This window comes from Phaethon lepturus, unplaced genomic scaffold (assembly GCF_000687285.1).
Source record: "Phaethon lepturus isolate BGI_N335 unplaced genomic scaffold, ASM68728v1 scaffold17869, whole genome shotgun sequence".
Classification (NCBI taxonomy): Eukaryota; Metazoa; Chordata; class Aves; order Phaethontiformes; family Phaethontidae; genus Phaethon; species Phaethon lepturus.
Window position 1 is genome coordinate 37,692 of NW_010565718.1, and position 17,522 is coordinate 55,213.

The 17,522-nt window shown below is 48.6% G+C and overlaps 1 protein-coding gene across 1 annotated transcript in view; it reads left to right on the forward strand.

Annotated features, from left to right (window-relative positions):
* The window catches only part of LOC104627154 (calcium-dependent secretion activator 1), a gene marked incomplete at both ends in the record, with an annotated part of 77,765 nt that overhangs the window by 23,956 nt on the left and 36,287 nt on the right, over window positions 1-17,522 (forward strand). The window contains 2 exons of the mRNA XM_010295270.1: window positions 12,623-12,703; window positions 17,031-17,267. Of these exons, the coding sequence (XP_010293572.1) occupies window positions 12,623-12,703; window positions 17,031-17,267 (318 nt within the window). The remainder of the gene's footprint in view (window positions 1-12,622; window positions 12,704-17,030; window positions 17,268-17,522) is intronic.

The following is a 17,522-nucleotide window of genomic DNA, read 5'->3' on the forward strand; positions in this document are numbered from 1 at the left end:
AGGTGTTGGGCAACTAGTGTTTTACTTGGCTTTAAATGCAAAAAATAATTAGTAAAACAGTGTGAAAAATGACTCTCCACTCTATGGGAATGGAAAGGCTTTGCCTGGAGGCTCCATCCATACTGAGCTCTAAAAGAGGCAGCAGGTAAAGCCTGGAAGGCGACCAGGGGAAAGTTAGCCATGCTTTTGTGAGTGCAGCGTGGCACCAGACTCTTTTCTTGGTTCCCCCATACACAAGACCTTGGGGTCCATGTCACTCACTGTGTCTGCAAAAAGCCTCCAAGTGAGCTGCGTGGGGTTGCAGACAGTGTTTTAAAATACTCCATAGCAAGCTGACTCCATTCGCCATCTCGTGGTGATCACTGTCTGGGGCTGAGGTGTGCAGGGCAGCTTGCGCAGCCGCGGGCGGTGGTGGACAGACAGACACCCTGTCTCTCCGCTCCGGCCAGAGCAGGGCTGCAGGCAAACGGCTCTCCTGCACCCGTCGGGACAGCAGAGCAGCTTGAAAGCTCCATATAATGATATTCCACATGGAGAAGGATGTTAATGACAGGGAACGTGATTGACTGCCTTTTTCTGTTGCTGCTGTATTATCTCTATTTAAATCAGCTTACATTAACTGCAGTCATATTTGAAGCCGTCTGTCTACACGGCTGAATTTTTAGATTGTTAATTTTCAATTGCAAATCGCTTAATTATGTCTGACTCTTTATAAATATTTGTAACATGAGTTAATATTTTCTATTACATGCAATACACATTCTGGAGAAAACTAATTGTTGTTGCTGCTGTGCACCGGGTCTGGCAGGAGCCTCTGAAGCCTCGGTGCTTCCCTTACCTAAAGGCTGTCACCTTTTACAGCTGATGTGTCAGAAATTGAGGTCAGTACCCGGTACTGTCTGCATGTTTTGGTCAGGAAAGCCATTAGGATTCATTTGGCTTCCCGACAAGAAGAAAAGAAAATGTTTGTTGTCCACAGCGTGATAACACAGTGAGGACTCAACACTCATGACACTGCATGTATGTATTGTTGCTCCTGGAGCCCACCCTGCACATCAGTATGAGATGTGAAGGGCAATGGCTTTTAGCCTAGGCGGAATTTTAAACTTTACCATTTTCAGCGACTTTGAACCCCAGGACCCCGAAAGCCCCTCCCCTTCTCATAGGGGGATGCCCACCACCCATCCTCCCCTGCCCAGGCAGGGCTGCTGCAGTCCATGCCCAGCAGATACGGGTATTTTTCTTGGTGGGTCTCCTGCAGGGTTTGTGTAGTGAAGGGCAAAAGACTAAACATCTCAGCTTTGCATTGGCTTGGCTCATCTGTGGCTCCTCCATTCATGGATGCGCTGAGCGAGGGTCCCCAGGGCAGGGAGGTGGGGAAGTGCCTCTTCTCCAGCTCCCAGGGCAGGTCCCCAGCCGCATCCGCCGCGAGACTGTTCTGCGGCGCTGCCTGCAAGCCTTGCCTCGCACACGAATTTATCGGTGCTTACAAACCCTGTGAGGTGCCAGCCTTCAGCGGCAGCAACCTCGAGCGGCAGGAAAGGAGGGGAGCGCAAAGCACCGTCTGGACCTTGGTGGGTAACTGCTGGTGGGATGTAACTCCCCAGGGAGCAGTGCCCAGTCCTTCAGGGTGCATCTGCAGCCCCAGGCAATGCCTGTGCTGCCGCAGGGTGGGTGACTGCAGCAGGGCTGGCCGGAGCCGGTGAGCATCGGTGCAACTCGCTCAGCTGATAGGAGCGGGGTCGAGGGCCAGCCAGGAATATGTCGAACGCAGGTTTGTAGTGGGACGGTGCAATACCCAGTCTGTGTCCCAGCTTCACAACTGCCACGGTTTGCGGCGGTTAGAGTAGAGCTAGCGTAGGTCTGGGAGCAGCGGTGCTGTCACCCCCGGGCTGCCGTGCAAAGGGAGGGCGGATGTCCTTCACGTTGCAGGAGCTGCCACTTCCAGGCTGAAGCATCATCTTCTGTAGTTTTTATAGTATCTGTACACATAAATTATTTATCTTACATTTAATACAGACGCATAACAGCATTTTCCATATTGTGTAGCTGGCTTGCTATGCTGACTGTCCTCACCAGTAAGGTAAGAAGGATGGCATAGCCCATGGCAGGACTTGCCCCATCTGCTAAGGTCTCCCCCTGCACGGTGCCTTGTGCTGAACTCCTCCTCCTCTCACCTTATGGACTATCTGCTTTTAGAATCATAGAATGGTTTGGGATTGTCCTGACCCATGTGCAGGACCTTGCACTTGGCGTTGTTGAACTTCATGGGGTCCTCATGGACCTAGCCCTCCAGCCTGTCAAGGTCCCGCTGGGTGGCATCCCTTCCCTCCAGCCTGTTGACTGCACCACACAGCTTGGTGTCGTCGGCAAACTTGCGGAGGGTGCGCTGAATCCCACTGTCCAAGTCGCTGACAAAGGCATTGAACAGCGCTGGTCCCAATACCGACCCCTGAGGAACGCCACTCGTCCCTGGTCTCCGCATCGCATTTTTGCATTTCTGCATTTCCGCTCCCTGTGCTTGTTTTGTCGTAGGTTTGCCGCTCGCTGCTTTTCTGTGTCTACTTCAATTCTTCTCACATCCTTGATCTTAATGCAGGTGCCAGAGCATCTCACAAAGGTATTGTGCGGGGTTAAATCCCACACAACAGCTTGTGGCTCTGCCTGGCCCTTCTCAGAGGTGCTGTACATCCATTTTGTGTCACTGGTTCTTCAGGGGCAGAATAGGTTCTGTTGGAGGGGATCAGGCAGTAAAAGAAGCAGCGGATGTTCCTAGTTAGTGGAACTAGGATTCCAATCCCTTTCCTCACCTTTTTTTTTTTTTTTTATGTTGTAAAATGCTAATTTTTTAAAACAGAAGTGGCTTTTCTGAAATGCCATGATAAATTAGATAGGATTGGTATGGTTACGGGTATTGCTTTTGTTTAAAACCAGGAAATTCCCCCCTGAGATAAACTTCTCTGAAACCTTTGCATGACTTAGAGCACAACTGTCACGGCACTGTTCGAAGAAAGGCGAGGAATTGACCTTTTAATTAGCATAATATAGTAACCTAGCATAATATAGTAGTGGTGTGAGTTCCTAATAATAATTACTTATTAATCATTAATAATTGCTACTGTTGTTGTTGTGTATTGACTACAGAGATGATATTTCTGCTCCAGATTTTGATATAGTGATACCATTTAATGGAGTGTTAGGTACAAGCCGGAGGGTCTGAAATAGCTGGGTCTGCCATGGAGGGCAGTTGCCTTCCAGTTTCCCATTGCTGTAGGAAGGGGTCTACTGGTGACCTGTACAGAGATTTCTGGAGGAGCGTGGTCCTAGTCATGGGTAGGACCAGCAACTTCAAGCTCCCTTAGGCCATCTACTGCGAACATGTAGTGACCTCTTTGCATGCTGAGGATTTGCTACCTAGAGGTCTAATTCTCCGAACTGCTTTCTCCCTGACCTCACAAGAGAGTGTGCTGCATCAAACCAGTGTGAAACACATCAATCCGTACAGGAGAATGGTCTTTTTAGGTGTCTGGCTGTGATAATCTAAACTTCACGAATACCAAACTGAACTGTAATGGTCAGCACTGCAATTTTTGCTGTCTTAGTCCTTGGAAAAGTGGGAGCTGTAACGTTCCCTCTGTGTTCCCTCTCCTCCTTTTCTGCTGATAGCTAGTTGTTTGATATAAAAGGGAACCAAAGCCTGGCTCTTCATGGCCAAACCTCTGCTTTGCTAGTTCTTTGCTCAGAGCTTCTGCAGAAAAGCATCTGTTGCCATGCTGCTGCAAGAACCAGTGTTGCAATTCAACCTCCAAGGTATGCACCGACATACCACAAGTACTTATTTTGGAGAATGCCCGTCCAATTCAAGCTATACCTCTGTGGCAGGCAAGTTTCTTTCTGAATATGGTTTTTCTTTCGATTTTATCTTAGCTATTTTTAATGAATAAAAGTGATCATCGTTCACATGATGATCTGTAGCTTCTGTTATCTACGTATTCACCTGTACCATCATCCCTACCAAACATGGTGCTGGTTGCAGCAGAGGAACTTGAGTCTCTGTTTTACCACCTAGTCTCAGCCCCCGAAGGGTATCTGGTTTTATCTGAGCTTTATCAAGCTCAGGCTTGATCCTCTTGCTGTCATCAGAGCTGGGAACGGAGCTTGCTTGGCCGGGGAGTCAGCTACACAAAGACCTCCCCGGGGAGGGCTGCGCAGTGGAGCCAGGGAACCCAACACCTCCGGTTCAAAAGGACTTCTCCCTGCAGGAGTGGCACTCCTTGCAGGACACCTTCTCATCCCCAAATATCCACCGCTGCCAAGCATCAGCAAGTAGAGGTTTTGACTTGAGATGTGTAACTACGCTGTAACTCTGGGAAGCCCATCAGAAGCTGCCTCCTCATGTTTGTGAAAGGCTTTCAGATGCCACGGCCATGGAGGCCAGTTGAAAATCCCTCTTTATGGTGATGAAAGAGCAAGAAAAATCTGAGTTTCTTGCTTGAATCAACAGGAATTGAGACCTCAGCCCCAAGCACATTTCAGCACAGGGGGGAACTTTTAAAAAGTGGTGTGAGTTCCTATGCTAGAGCCTTGCCCCAGCCGTGTCTGTTGCATAGACACTGTTGGAGATGTTCCCACATCTTATTCCATCATCTTTAATCCTGTTGAGTGTCAATGTACTGCAACTTGGCGCGACCAGGTCCTCCTGCAAGTTACTTTAGCTCCAAAGGCCAAGGCCCATTTTGAATTACGTGACTGATGTATCTACCCTTAAGCTTTGAACCAAAAGAGGAGGATTTGAGGATATGTAGATCTTTCTTCTGTGATGATTGGGATGAGTTAATTGCAGCTAATTCTAGCTGTAAAAGTTACTTGGAACTGAATAGTAGTTTATTGTCATGTGTAGGAAATTCAGATGATTCTCTTCCCGTTAACTGATGTGAAATTACGCATATGACAAGCTGTAAGGAAGCAGAAGCAACCTAAATGTGGTGATCTACCTCGGGCTGCATCAGCCAGCCAGAGCTCCAGTTTCTTTCGGGTGCTGTAGCTCAGAGCATGCTGTCCACATGCCTTCAAGCATCCTTATGCAATGCCGTAAGAAGGGGGTATTAAGGCACACTCAGAGGTCGGAGCCCCTGCACAGCTTAGTTTTTAAGCCCTTTCATTGCCGTACAACTCGCACGGATGATCTTGCAGAGGGATTTACAGGGTTCAGAAGTTCTCTGGCCACAGATGGGAAGGACGTGCCTTTCACATGGAAGTGCTCTGCCGTCCCTTTTTTAACAGCTTGCTAAACATTTGCAGAGGCAGGCAGCACTTTTTCTTCCCCTCCCCATTTTGCTGAATCTGTTTTTTCATTTACTCAGAAATTTCATTACTCATAAACCTGGAGGTATCTTTGCACAACCTGCTGGAAAGCTGTGTGCTGGGTTTGCTTGTCTCAGCTTTCCTCAGCCCCGCAGCAGAGCTTTGCAAAGTTGAGCAGAGGTTTGGTGGTAGGCAGGTTGGTAACTGAGATGGCAGGGCGGGACGTCCACCTTTCCCACATGGGTTCTGGGCCGAGCACCCGGCTGCCCTGGCCGTGCCGCTGGCACGTGCCGGTCGATTCATCAGCACTCTGCAGATGAGCGGCGGGTACCCATGGGTGCTGCTGCCAGCATGAGAAATCTCTGCCCGCATGTGCCACCACTGCTCCTTGAAATATGTTGGAAATAGCTCAGCCTGTGGGCTAAACAGCTATCCAAAGCAGCGTTTAGACTGGAGTTAACTCAAGGGTGGATCTCTTGCCCTCGCCTGGTGAAGCAGGAGCAGCCCCAGCATGTGCCGGCAGATGTGATGTGCAAGAGCCTGCGCAGCCCAGGCGGCTGGTGAAGCACAGAGATTTATTGCAGTGTTACAAGATTCCGTGCTCCGCTGAGGAGGGGCCGCTGTACAGCCCGGGGAGTGTTTTCACCGACGAGTCTAGAGCAACCCTAAAGCTTGTGAACCGTGAAATAAGATTTCTCCTAGAGAGGGAAGCGTCAGCCCTCACTGAATTATCCAAGTCCTTTCTGGTGTTTTAAATCATGCCCCCAGGACCCCCTGACTGCTCTCCCACAGCAGCAGTGGTTCATTAGATAACCCAGGAGCCCGCTGGGATAACGGGAGCGGGCACCCATCTGCAGCAAACGACCGGCAGCGTGCAGCTGCAGTTGGAAGGGAGTGAGTTCCTGCAGCAGGGCTGATTTTACCTACACAGGAGCAAAATGGTGTGGGCTTTTCTCTAGGAGAAGGGGTTTGCCACCTTTTGGGCTGCTGGAGCCCTGGGGCTGTGTGAGGAGCTGGGAAAAAGAAAAGTTTGGCAAAGTTGGCGGTGCAGATTTAATTCCCTGAATTAAAGGGAATTTACATTGCACTAGAAATATTCTGTATGGCTCTGAGCCTGAAAGACTGATCTGAGGAAGCCGGACTGGCCAGAGGAGAGGTAGGCACCCTTGCTGTGCCGGGCACCGGCAGAGCGGTCCTCCTGGGCTGCGTGGGGATGGCACGCTGTTGCAGTGCAGAGAGCTGGTGGAGTCTCCTGCCCGTTCCCTCTAGCTCTGCCAAAACCCTCTCTTGAACCACACGAGGGACGGTTGCTGAATCTACAGCTGGGCTGTGCTGAGGCTACTGGTTTTGCGGCACGGGGAGGTGCATAACATGGGGAAGCCGTCCTTGCTTCCTCTTCCTCACTTCCACTCCAGATCCCAAGGCAGCCGGTGGTCCTTGGGTTGTGGTTTGCTGCACAGGGGGTCAGCACATTCCCCAGGGCATTAGTGACTTAATGCTACCGAGGCAGCTTGGCTTTGTTAGCGTTGCTGAAAAGGGAGGTCAGCATTCCGCCCGTGGGCGCAGGAGAGAGTGTTCAGATCCTCCTCCACTTTCTGCTTCAGAGACGTGGGCAGAGGCTGGGGCCTCCAGCGCCGGGCTGCCTCCCTCGCTCTGCCCTTTGCGGCTCGTAGAGGAGAATATTTACTGTTAGTGGGAAAAGGATGCTGCAGATCAATCCATGATGGCAGCACAGAGCGTGTCTCAGGAAGCCGTGTGCAGTTCATGGTGCCACTCTGTCCTGTCTCACATCACTTTATCTCCCAGAGCACTGGTTTTCTAATAAGAAACCAAGGGCTTCCATGCAATGAGTCACTCTGGGGGCCACGTGCTTCTTTCAGGTGGAGCACAACATGGTGCCAGATGCCATGAGTTGTGAGTACGCCTGGATTGATAGATTAATTATTAATTGATGGGGGCTCATGAATTTTTCAGTATTTTCTCTCATTGTGCATCACAAAGCAAAACCACCTTTCATGAGACAAGGATCTCTCCTAAAGCCCTACATCAAAGCTGCAAAATCGTCACTCATATTGTGATCTTGTTCAGCCTTCACATGCAGCATGTTTGCTTTGAAATACTTAATCAACCATTTGCTGAGCTACAGAGCTCCCAGCGTGTCAGAGGATGAGCGCCTTGAAAGTTTCTCTTTGAGGCTTTTGGCACCTAGAACCATACATGACCCAGTGACACAGGTATGTGGCTGTGTTAATTATTTTGGGAGCACTTAAGCCAGGCTTGGGAAGGACATGAGTGGGTCATGGCTTTTGTCTTAGTCTTCTACCCAGGGAAAATAATTCACAAAGTGGGGTTTTCAGCCCCCTCAGCTGCATGGTGGCATGCTGGACACAGGGACGGAGAAAATAAATGTCAGAGACCGCTGACAGTGCCCCCAGCCAAGGCAGTCCCTGCTCGCTAGCAGCTCGTCTGCGTCTGCCTTTGGCTCTGCAGCGGGGATCGCCCGTCCCCGGGTGTTGATGCTGCCGCAGGGGAAAACTGGCACAGGCGGTGGCTGCGGATTTCATGGATACCTGGACTAAATACTTCATTTCCAGCAGGTGAAGACCCAGGTTTGTTTCCATTCCTAGTGCAGCACAAAGCAGGTTGCTGCAGCTCAGCATTTGCATTGCCAGAGCATTTAAAATGTGGTTTTCCAGAACCTCATTGCAAATGGCTTGTCCTCTGCAGGAGTGTGTGGCACAGGGGAGGACGGCTGGATTCACCACCGTCTCATAACCTTTCTCAAAGGGAGCGGAGATACCTTCAGAGAGGCCCCCGTTATGCTTCAGGAACGGGGATGTCGTGACGCTCGCTGCCCTGGCTGGGAACCGGGGACCGGCATTAGCAATGACTGGCAGGGAGGGATGTTACATGGTCCCAGCGCCTTCCGGCTGGCGCTGATGGCAATTATACTGACAATACCTGTCACATCCGCCGCGCGTGGTGTAAATGCCAGGCTGATCGCTGAAGGTTGTATCTGTACGTTGCATCCTGTCATTATAAATCCTCGTAGCTGGCAACGATGTTATTTCATTATAAACCCTCGTGTCTTACAACAACGTTATTTCCAACAGCGCTGAGCTCAGAACGTGGGTATGAATCCCACACCATGTTTAACTCGCCTGTGTCTGTCGGAAGCGTGCCCCATCAACACGCGTTTGGTGGCATGGCTGGATCCACTCCTCTCTTACCGACCAGCTGAGTTCTGCGTGCGGCACGTCACTTGTGCCGCCGGCATCGTCCCCAGGCTGGGTGGGTTAGCCCTGGCTGCAGCCCTCTCGCTGCGGCCGACGACATGAGGGCCGTGCCCTGCTCAGTCCCCGACCTGGCAGGTTTGTCTGAGGATTGAAACTGAGCAAAACGGCTTTGGGCATCACGAAGAAGGGAAGAGGAGGGCAGCCTGCACTGCCCCAGCATGACGTTTGGAGCCAGGGCTGCGGTCGTCATGGTTTGGCTTTAAGCTGTGAGAAACTGAACCTGGAGCATTAAATATCTAATGCTTTGACTCCAAAAGGTGAGCCTGGGCTCCTCGCTTTAAAAACTGCAAGGCTTAGGCTGGGTGATACCCAGGAGGTGTCCGACACACGACCAGTTTAGGTGTGGATCTGGTGGGTGCTTATGTGTCTTACTGCAGGTCTTATGACTTAATTCGGTTGGTTGGTTTGCCTCTTCCTCTGCCTTTCAAGGGTGTAGAGACATTACCTTCCATCCCCCTGGGATAACATGAGGAAAAGTCTCGCAGTTAATTTGTTTCAGGCTTGTGGAAGCAAAAGGATTCTTCTGCAGGCAGGTGGCTGGTTTTTACCGGTGATTAAAACTATCAAAATTGTACAATGAACATTTAAACCTCTTTCATTTAGTACTGCCCATTAAAAATTATCCCTTATGAGCAGCTTATATGTAAAAAAACCTGTCTTTTGTAAGATCTTTTTCCTGCAGTTGAATGGCACCTGTGGCTAAAGTAGGCACATGCCTGCAATACCTTCAGCGGCGGGCTGGCTGTGATGCTGGAAAATTTTGGGGCCCACTCAGAATCTGATCTACGTTATTTTATTTTTATTTTATTGTTTTACTTTAGCGACTGTTACACCAATGTAGATAAACTCTGCAGGGCAAGCAGACTAATGTCATATGCGGGTAGATGTATGAAAACATCTAATTTACCAGCAGGCAGTTGGGTAATGATCAGTTCAGAATTGCAAATTATGTACGTCATATATTTGTGGCATGCTGCTGAATAAAAGCCCAGTGCATATGCCAAATTTTATATATATTGAAATTTATAATACTTTTCACATTTAATTGACTGGGGCAACCTTATGATTTATAACTTTGCTTTATTCATAGCACACCCATAACATAGTCATAATGCAGAACGAAACTAATTCAGTTTCTTCTTGACTTTGTAAATCATTTATATATTTGGCTGTCAAGTATTGGAATATAAAGTGGGCATGCATACGGCTGAAAATAAATAGCTGATTCTCTAGTTAAAAAATTGAGTTTTAATGATATTAGGGTCTGTGTTGCCTTACTTGGACATTTGGTCTTGCTTAGATAGCATGCCTTACATTTCCCCTTGCCTTATTTCACAAGCAAAGTATATTTTATGGGCACCAGATTACTCTCTTAATGGCTCTATATAGTGTTATGACTGTGTAAAAGGTACTCGTCTTGCTTTGATGGCAGCAGGAGCCCTTCCCAGGCTCAGGAGCAGTAAGTGGCTGAGCTGCTGGCCCTGCTACTCTTGGTCACGAGAGGTCTACTTGAACGTGCCAGGAGGCTGGGCAGGGGCTGCGGGCAGGGGCTGCCTCATTAGTGCCCTTCTGTAGATAACAAGAAAATGTTCTGTTTTCAGTGATTGCTTTCCCAAAGATCAGGTTTTGCCATGGAGCTATCATGCAGAATCTTTGAAAATACAGCCTGGGAAGATTTTTTCGTTTCCTTTAAATACCATGTTACCTGGCTTGGCATCACTAATTAACCTTGGGAAGCACAGCAGCATATAGCCCTGAAAAGGAGCACCTCACCCACTCGACCATGACCAAGGAGACTGCTGAGGGTGCTTGTTGCCTCCTAAGAAAAATAGTCTTCTGCAGTCAGATCCTTCCTTGACATGGTTTTTGACACCTGTAGCATCGCTGGAAAACATCTGCAAAATCAAGATAGTGCAGGGAGTGTGAGGCAGTTTGCTGGCTCATTATCATACTGCAAAAACAGCGCTCCTCCACAGCAGCATCCTTGGTTTCCAAATTTAGCACGTGAGTTATTTTGGGTAGCATGTGATTAACCTCAATTACTGTATCTTGGATGGAATTCAGATAATGCCCCTTTTTTCCGAGTTGCACAGAAAGGGAAATCTGGAACTGTACAGTTCCTACCCTTAAGAAAGCAGCTCTGAGCGGAGGTCGGTTGTGTGATGCATTTGCTCATGGAGAAATTAATGGGGGCAGCTGATCCCGAAAGACGTTGGTGGTCCATGGCTCTGTACTGTTTTTGGGATCAGGAATATGAAGATGAAGGCAGCAGGTTATGTGGTGCAGCTGGTGTGACTGAAGCCCAGGTGGCCACAGCAGAGATCACTGAAGCTTCAGTGGATTTGGATCATGGTCAGGACAGTTTGTAGTTTTCCTGCTTGAATTAAATCAGTAACAAAGGCTTTCAAAAACTAATCAAAAATATACTTCCCTCGATCTCAGCCGTTACAAGTGTCAGCTCTCTGGAAAATCATCAGTGGCGAAGCAGTATACAAGTACACGCCTGCACGTGTGCAGATCTACGCGCGTGCGAGAGAAAGGCGATGCGGGATGCGCAGGCGGGCGGCCGAGAAGCTGCTGTGGAAAGCGGTGGGTCTGGGGGGAAAGCGGCGTATTTCAGCCCATCCAGGGAGCACTAACGGACAATGTTCGTCAGGCTGAGAATCAAAACTTTCATCGTCGCTGTAGCTGTAATGTTCCAAAACGCACTGCACCAGCCGAGCCTTTCTTCTCTCGAGCAGTTTGTCTCCAGAGGAGAATAAAACCCAGGGAGGTGGTTAGGGCAACACCAAGCCAGCGTACAAAACTCAGTTTTGTGTAGCAGTCGGTGACCTATGGCAGCTTGTGGCAATTGCATTTGCCGGTAGCCAGAAGGGGCCGATACTTTGAAAATGAAGGTGGCATTTAGATGGAGGAGCCAGCCATCCCACCTGAAGTCATGTTTGCTTGAGGAGGTGAACCAAAACCATGAGGTTTTGCACCAGGCTGAGCTTGGGTTTGTGCCTCATGGGTGGAGCGGTGCTGTGACCACCCCGCTGCCGCATGTTTCTAGCCTTGTGCCATGACCAAAATGACCCCAGAGGAGACTAAAGAGTGGTTAGAGTCTGGAAAGCAGCTATAAAATTGCCAACTCGTTACAGCAGCCATCAACTTCTTGGGGGCTAGTTTGATTTTGTGCGTTTTTGTTGTTCTGTAATTTATGTCTGTGTATGCCCACTAAAAATAACGGATCTGCCTCGAGTCCTACCAACAGGAAACTGTTTGCAGCAGTCACCGTGCCTCTTCCATGTGTGCTGTAATGGCTTGCTTTAACCGGCAGAAACAACATTTTACCCTCAGAAGATGTTTCAGGGGCAGGCAGACGCTGAACACTGAACCACAGGGTTGTGGGCAGTGTGTTGAAAAAAAAAAAAAATTTCTGCTTGAAGGCCACAAGAAAAACAATTGCACCAATTGGGTGGTAGCACAGGGATGCAGCCATATGGGGGAAAAAGGAAAGAAAATAAGCAAATGCTACTGCTGTGCATTTCTGCAGAGCTGCCTTCTGTCTTTTTCTGGGTGGCAAGCAGGGGCAGGGGTGTTTGGTTTGGTGATCCGGAGCTGCTGTGTGTCCTGCCCCAGCACAGGGGTCTATGGCTTCTCAAGCACCAGCGAAGCGATAGCCTTCTGGAGGGCACCTCGCTTTTGAGAGGTTCATGTAGTCACTGTGAAGGCTTGCTGCCAGACTGGCTTACAGGGCAAAGTGGGTGTAAGACCGCGGGGCGAGGATGCTCAGCCCCAGGAGGCAGCCGGGCAGGCATCAAAACAGGGTCTGCGCAGTTCCCTGGTTGTGTCTGTCTCCGGGTGGTGAACATTGTGTGCGTCCTTTGTGGGGGGCTCTGTCCCAGAGCCTGTCACCAGTCCTTCTGCTCTATACTTAATTGATAATGTAATACAGATGGTCAGCCTGAAGAACTGAACTGCTTGCAAAGGTACTGCATTGGTTAATTTTCCACCTTGATTTGCTTTTTGTTTTTATACAGCTGGACAACCCAGATGAGCAGGCAGCACAGATCAGACGCGAGTTAGATGGACGTCTTCAAATGGCAGAGCAAATTGCCAAGGTAAAAAAAAAAAAAAGTCTTCTGTATTAACAAGCCCTTCATATAGAAGCACCTAAGTAGTTTGATGCAGCCCCCAGGTCCTGTCCTTCCCTCACAGGTTTCTTCACCCAATAAACACCAGTTAAAAAATAGCAGGTTTTTAACTACAACCCAAACAACAAGTGCTAATGAAGCTGTTGTGATGTGCATTTCTTGAGATGTCTTTATGAGCTGGGAGCGTTTAGGTTCCTGCAAAATCCCTTATGAATCCTCAGTGGTGAAGAAGAAATTGTCCCAAGTGCTCCACTGCAAGTGCATGTCTGAACCTTCTTTGTCAAACTTACATGCTAGGCAATGGAGTGGGTGATGGCATGTAAAAAGGAGCCAGGAGTTGCCCTAACAGGGTTTGTGTCATTTGCTGGGCTGATGGGAGCCACCGTTCCCTGCCCGTAGGTAGATGCTGCCCCAGTAAAGGTACTTCAGATGTGCTGTCCCAAGCATGTTTGCACATCAGCAGTCAGGCTAGCGTTGCGCCACGTTGACATCACTGCCATCAGTAGCAGCAGACACGGGACCTCAGAACAGTTTTCATAACTAAGCACTGGGCTGAACTCCCCAGAGACCCTTCTGTAAGGAGACATCTCCTTAGGAGCAAATCACACCCTCACACAGTGCAGATTTACATGGCCTCTGATGGACCATAGATGGAGAGAAACCCTGGATCCTGTTGACATCAGGATGGCCCAGGTTTTATCCTTGCCTCTAATCAGATGCTCTGAGCCACCGATAAAGCCCTAATGGAGCTGAAGTCATTGGGAATGATGTATCTGGCTGTTCTTGATAATCAAGAAACCATTACTAGAAGGAAAAGAAAAAGGTCTAATCAGAGAGACGTAGCTCAGGCTAGGGACATGCCTTTCAGCAGCACTGAGCTGTGCCAAATGGTGGGGTTTTATGAGAAAGGTAATATCAGAGCTATTTGCTCTGATCACAGACCTGACCACACTGAGATCCCGGAATGCGAAAAGCAGAGCACGTTCATTTATGGTCAGGCGTTAGCAAGGATGCCGGTAGCGCCTGCGCAGTTCCTGCTCAGTAACGCTTCTGTTAAACAGCTCCTGCTGTTGCATCTTTGGGGAAGTAGATTCTGTTTTTCCCCCACTTTACTGATAAATATAGTAAGGTGGCCAAGGACCACATGGCCAAACGATGGTGCAGGAAAGCAGCAAACCAACTGCAGCTCCTTTGTTCAGTATTTGGCCTGTTGCCATTTTATCGTCAAGAAAACCTACGGTATTTTTTATTTGCAACAAAATGTAAGCCCCTGTGCAGAGCACTGCTGCTCCGGTTCCGAGATGGGTAACCAGGCACTGGGTGCCAGCATGAGATTGCCTGGTTTCGTCGTTTCATTTTCTCCTTATGGCATGAGGGACAACGATATGCATGGTTCAGTAGCAGCCAACAGAGGCTGCAGCTTCATGAATTATTTTTTGCAAATGAGAATTTCCCATTTCCATTCCTCCCCCAAGGATGCTGAAAACAAATCCTGTCACTGCTGGCCCTGCGAGAGACGTCAGGGGGGAGGCCTCAACACAACCTGACACTTCCCCATGCAGAATTCAACCTTCTAAATACAGCTGTGCAGCTTGGAGGGCGGTTTAGAGTAAAAGGGACTTACCTGTGATCCAGTTGGCAGATCTACTGATATTTAGTCTCCTTCACGTTACTGCTGCAGGCCTTCTCTCCAGAATGTCAGATCCCACCACCACCTGCCTACGAGAAACCTTTCTCTTTCAGACCCATGAATACCATCTTTTGGAGGCATCCAGATGACCTTTTGAATCCTTCTCTGTATCCTTCTTTCTGGGCAAGGCTACTTTCCCTGTAGCATAGGGCAAGTTTACAATTCAGCTCAATGAAAGGATATAAATTGGAATTTCCAATTTTATCTCCAATTTGCAGCTTTTAATGCAGATTTGCTGCACAGGGAGACTCTGCTCTGCTCGTGAAACCAGCCCTGAGGTGGCTTTCTTGGAGGTTCTGTGCTAAGGGCAAATTAATGCCTCGTTAATAAATTAAGAAATTCACGCTAGGACATTTGTACTTCAGAGGCAATGAAGGCTGTGTGGTCTAACGGGACTTGGGATTGCAGTGTTGCAGAACTGGTAGCTCTGCAAGCCCTCATCTGACCTGTTGTGTGACCTTGAGCAAGTCACCATGCACACCAGCTTTCCTCAGTGACCAGTTCTTGCATCTGGAAACCAGGGCACAGCTCTGGGTCTTTTTACCTCCTCTGGGAAGCTCTGCCCAGCACCAGTGCAGCATCGGGCAGAGTCCCCCACCAAGCCTGACTCCATCGAAGCACATAAGCCCAGCCTTGGAGCCAGCCAGCTTTAGGATCACGCTCGAAGTCAAGCAGATGCTTTAAAGCTGAATCTGGACAGGCTTTTCACTCTGCGTGTTGTACTTTTCCAGCAGCTAAATGAGAGCAGCATTACAGCTGAGAGCTTAGTGACACCAAGGCAGAGGTATATTTTTCTCTGCAGTAGCAAGTGCTCTGCTGTCCTGTGGTGCCTTTCCCCCCACCCAGTCACCTGGCCTCAACAGCAAGGAGGAGCACGTGTAGGAGCAACTAAATTAGACCTTGGGGTGACACCAGATCCATATGTCCATCTGGGGCTGGACCCTTTCTGCTTCGGCCTGCTGGACTGGTCATGCCTCGCAGTCTCTTAACGCTGCTCGTCTCCAGACTTGTCCTCATTTCTGGTCCTCTCCCTGCTCCCAATACCTGTGGAGGTGACTAGCATCCTTTCTTGCTGTTGTCTGCAGCCCTTGATTGTGTCTGCCTCCAGACTTCCCCCGGCTCTATCTCCAAATCTGATGGGTAACTCAGGACCACAGCTACATCTCTGCATTTCCATCATCAGACCCAGTCCCAGTTAAACTGTTCTGCGTCACTTCAGACTACCTGGTTTTAGCTTGTGAGAAGTTGCTGCTGGCACACAGTGAAATGTCTCAGTCCTTGCTGCATTTCTGAAGGGGTTTGTGGGGGCAGTGCCAAAATTGCAGTCACTGGAGAGATGGATAGCAGCAGGATGAAAAAGCAATAATGTTTGAACATCATTGCTTCAGCAATAGTTCTCAAAATCTACAAAACAGTTGGATTTTTTTTCCTAGGGATGGCTTGCAACTTATATAATGCATAAACAATAAACCAGACTGATTGGGTAGTTTATCTTAAGCCAGGTCTAATTTACATGAGGGAATTGCTTCCCAAGATTGAGACTGGAAACAGAAAACTATATTTTAACTGCTTGGTGTGAGTGCTGCTGTGAGCTTGTAATGGGTAAGCTATTGAGGACTGATGCAAAAACTAGTGCGGTGGAGTACTTTTTCAGCAGCCTGATGACAGTCTTCCAGAAGAAACATGACCTTGTTTTCTTTTCCAGCATACATTTTACAAACTGCGTTTTACAATATTATGAATTGCGATTACGACACTTTGCACATCAGCCTCAAGTTCTCTGGCTGCAGATGCTGCCTTGCGCAGTCTCTCGTAACCCACTGAGAGACGTCCAAAGCCCGAGCAGATTCGGGGCATGGGCAGAGTTGTCAGAAGATGTAGGGCTCAGACCAGTGATCCTAACAGAGTTGGAGCATGGGCAGCAGTTCAAAGCTGAGAACACATGCTGGGGAACATCACGTTTTGCTCTCACTGTCACCTTTGGTTTTAATGTTTAAATGTCCTGCTTACAACAAGCAGCACTGGAGGGTCTCACCGTGAAAGGTTGTCTTGTTGGAGGGTGACACGGGCCCTGGCAAGTAGTGGAAAGGGTGTTTTACCCCTTCTTCCAATTGGCACCACAAAGTCCTGCCCGCGCATTGCTGATTTTGCCTCCTTGGTCTCCTCTCACACCTAGAAAAGTAACGAAGTGTTTTAAAAAGAACCAGCACATTTGGGAGACTGGAAAACAAGTCCCTAACTGTCAGCATCCTTTGAGTCATTAGTAAATTGCTGCCAATCACAAAGTTCAGCTGAGATCTAGCCTGGAGTGTTTGTAATTGTGAATACATATATATGAAGGCGGCCATTTGCAGTTAAAATGAATGAATGAAATGCAAGTGCATGCAAGTAAAGCTGGATAAGTACCAAGTAGTAATTCTATGGGAAGTTAACAATAATGTTTCTTCATTACACAAGGGGAAGCTGTAATTTGTCATCTGGTTTGTGGGAGTTCCCCGCTCGCAAACTTCTCTGCAGATGCTCCTGGGCGGATTCTCCCAGTGCAACAAGTGGTTGCTGATTGCCACCACAATTCATTCTGTTGTTTTTGTTTCCAAATTCAAGGAGCGCAAGTTTCCGAAGTTTGTGTCCAAAGAAATGGAAAACATGTACATTGAGGAGCTGAAGTCGTCTGTCAATCTCCTGATGGCAAACTTGGAGAGCATGCCTGTGTCTAAAGGAGGCTCCGAGTTCAAGCTGCAGAAGCTGAAACGTAGTCACAACACCTCAATAATTGACATGGGAGAAGAAAATGAGAACCAGCTCTCCAAGTCAGATGTTGTGTTGTCGTTCTCCTTGGAGGTAAGCTTCATGCACATGGCAGTGTGCAGAGTGTATGGGGATAAAAATCCCAGCAGCTGACTTCTGCTCAGTTCAAGCTTAAGTTAGGTGGAGAGAGGTCAGCAGAAATCACTTTCTGATCTCCATGAGGAACAGCTCCTCTCTGAATTACCAGAATCTTTGCCTGTGGTCAAAGCCTGTGTCCTTTCTGGTGTCTCACCACCTTGTTGGAACAAACTGTATGAGATAAACCATCTGGCATTTCCTGCTGCTCTA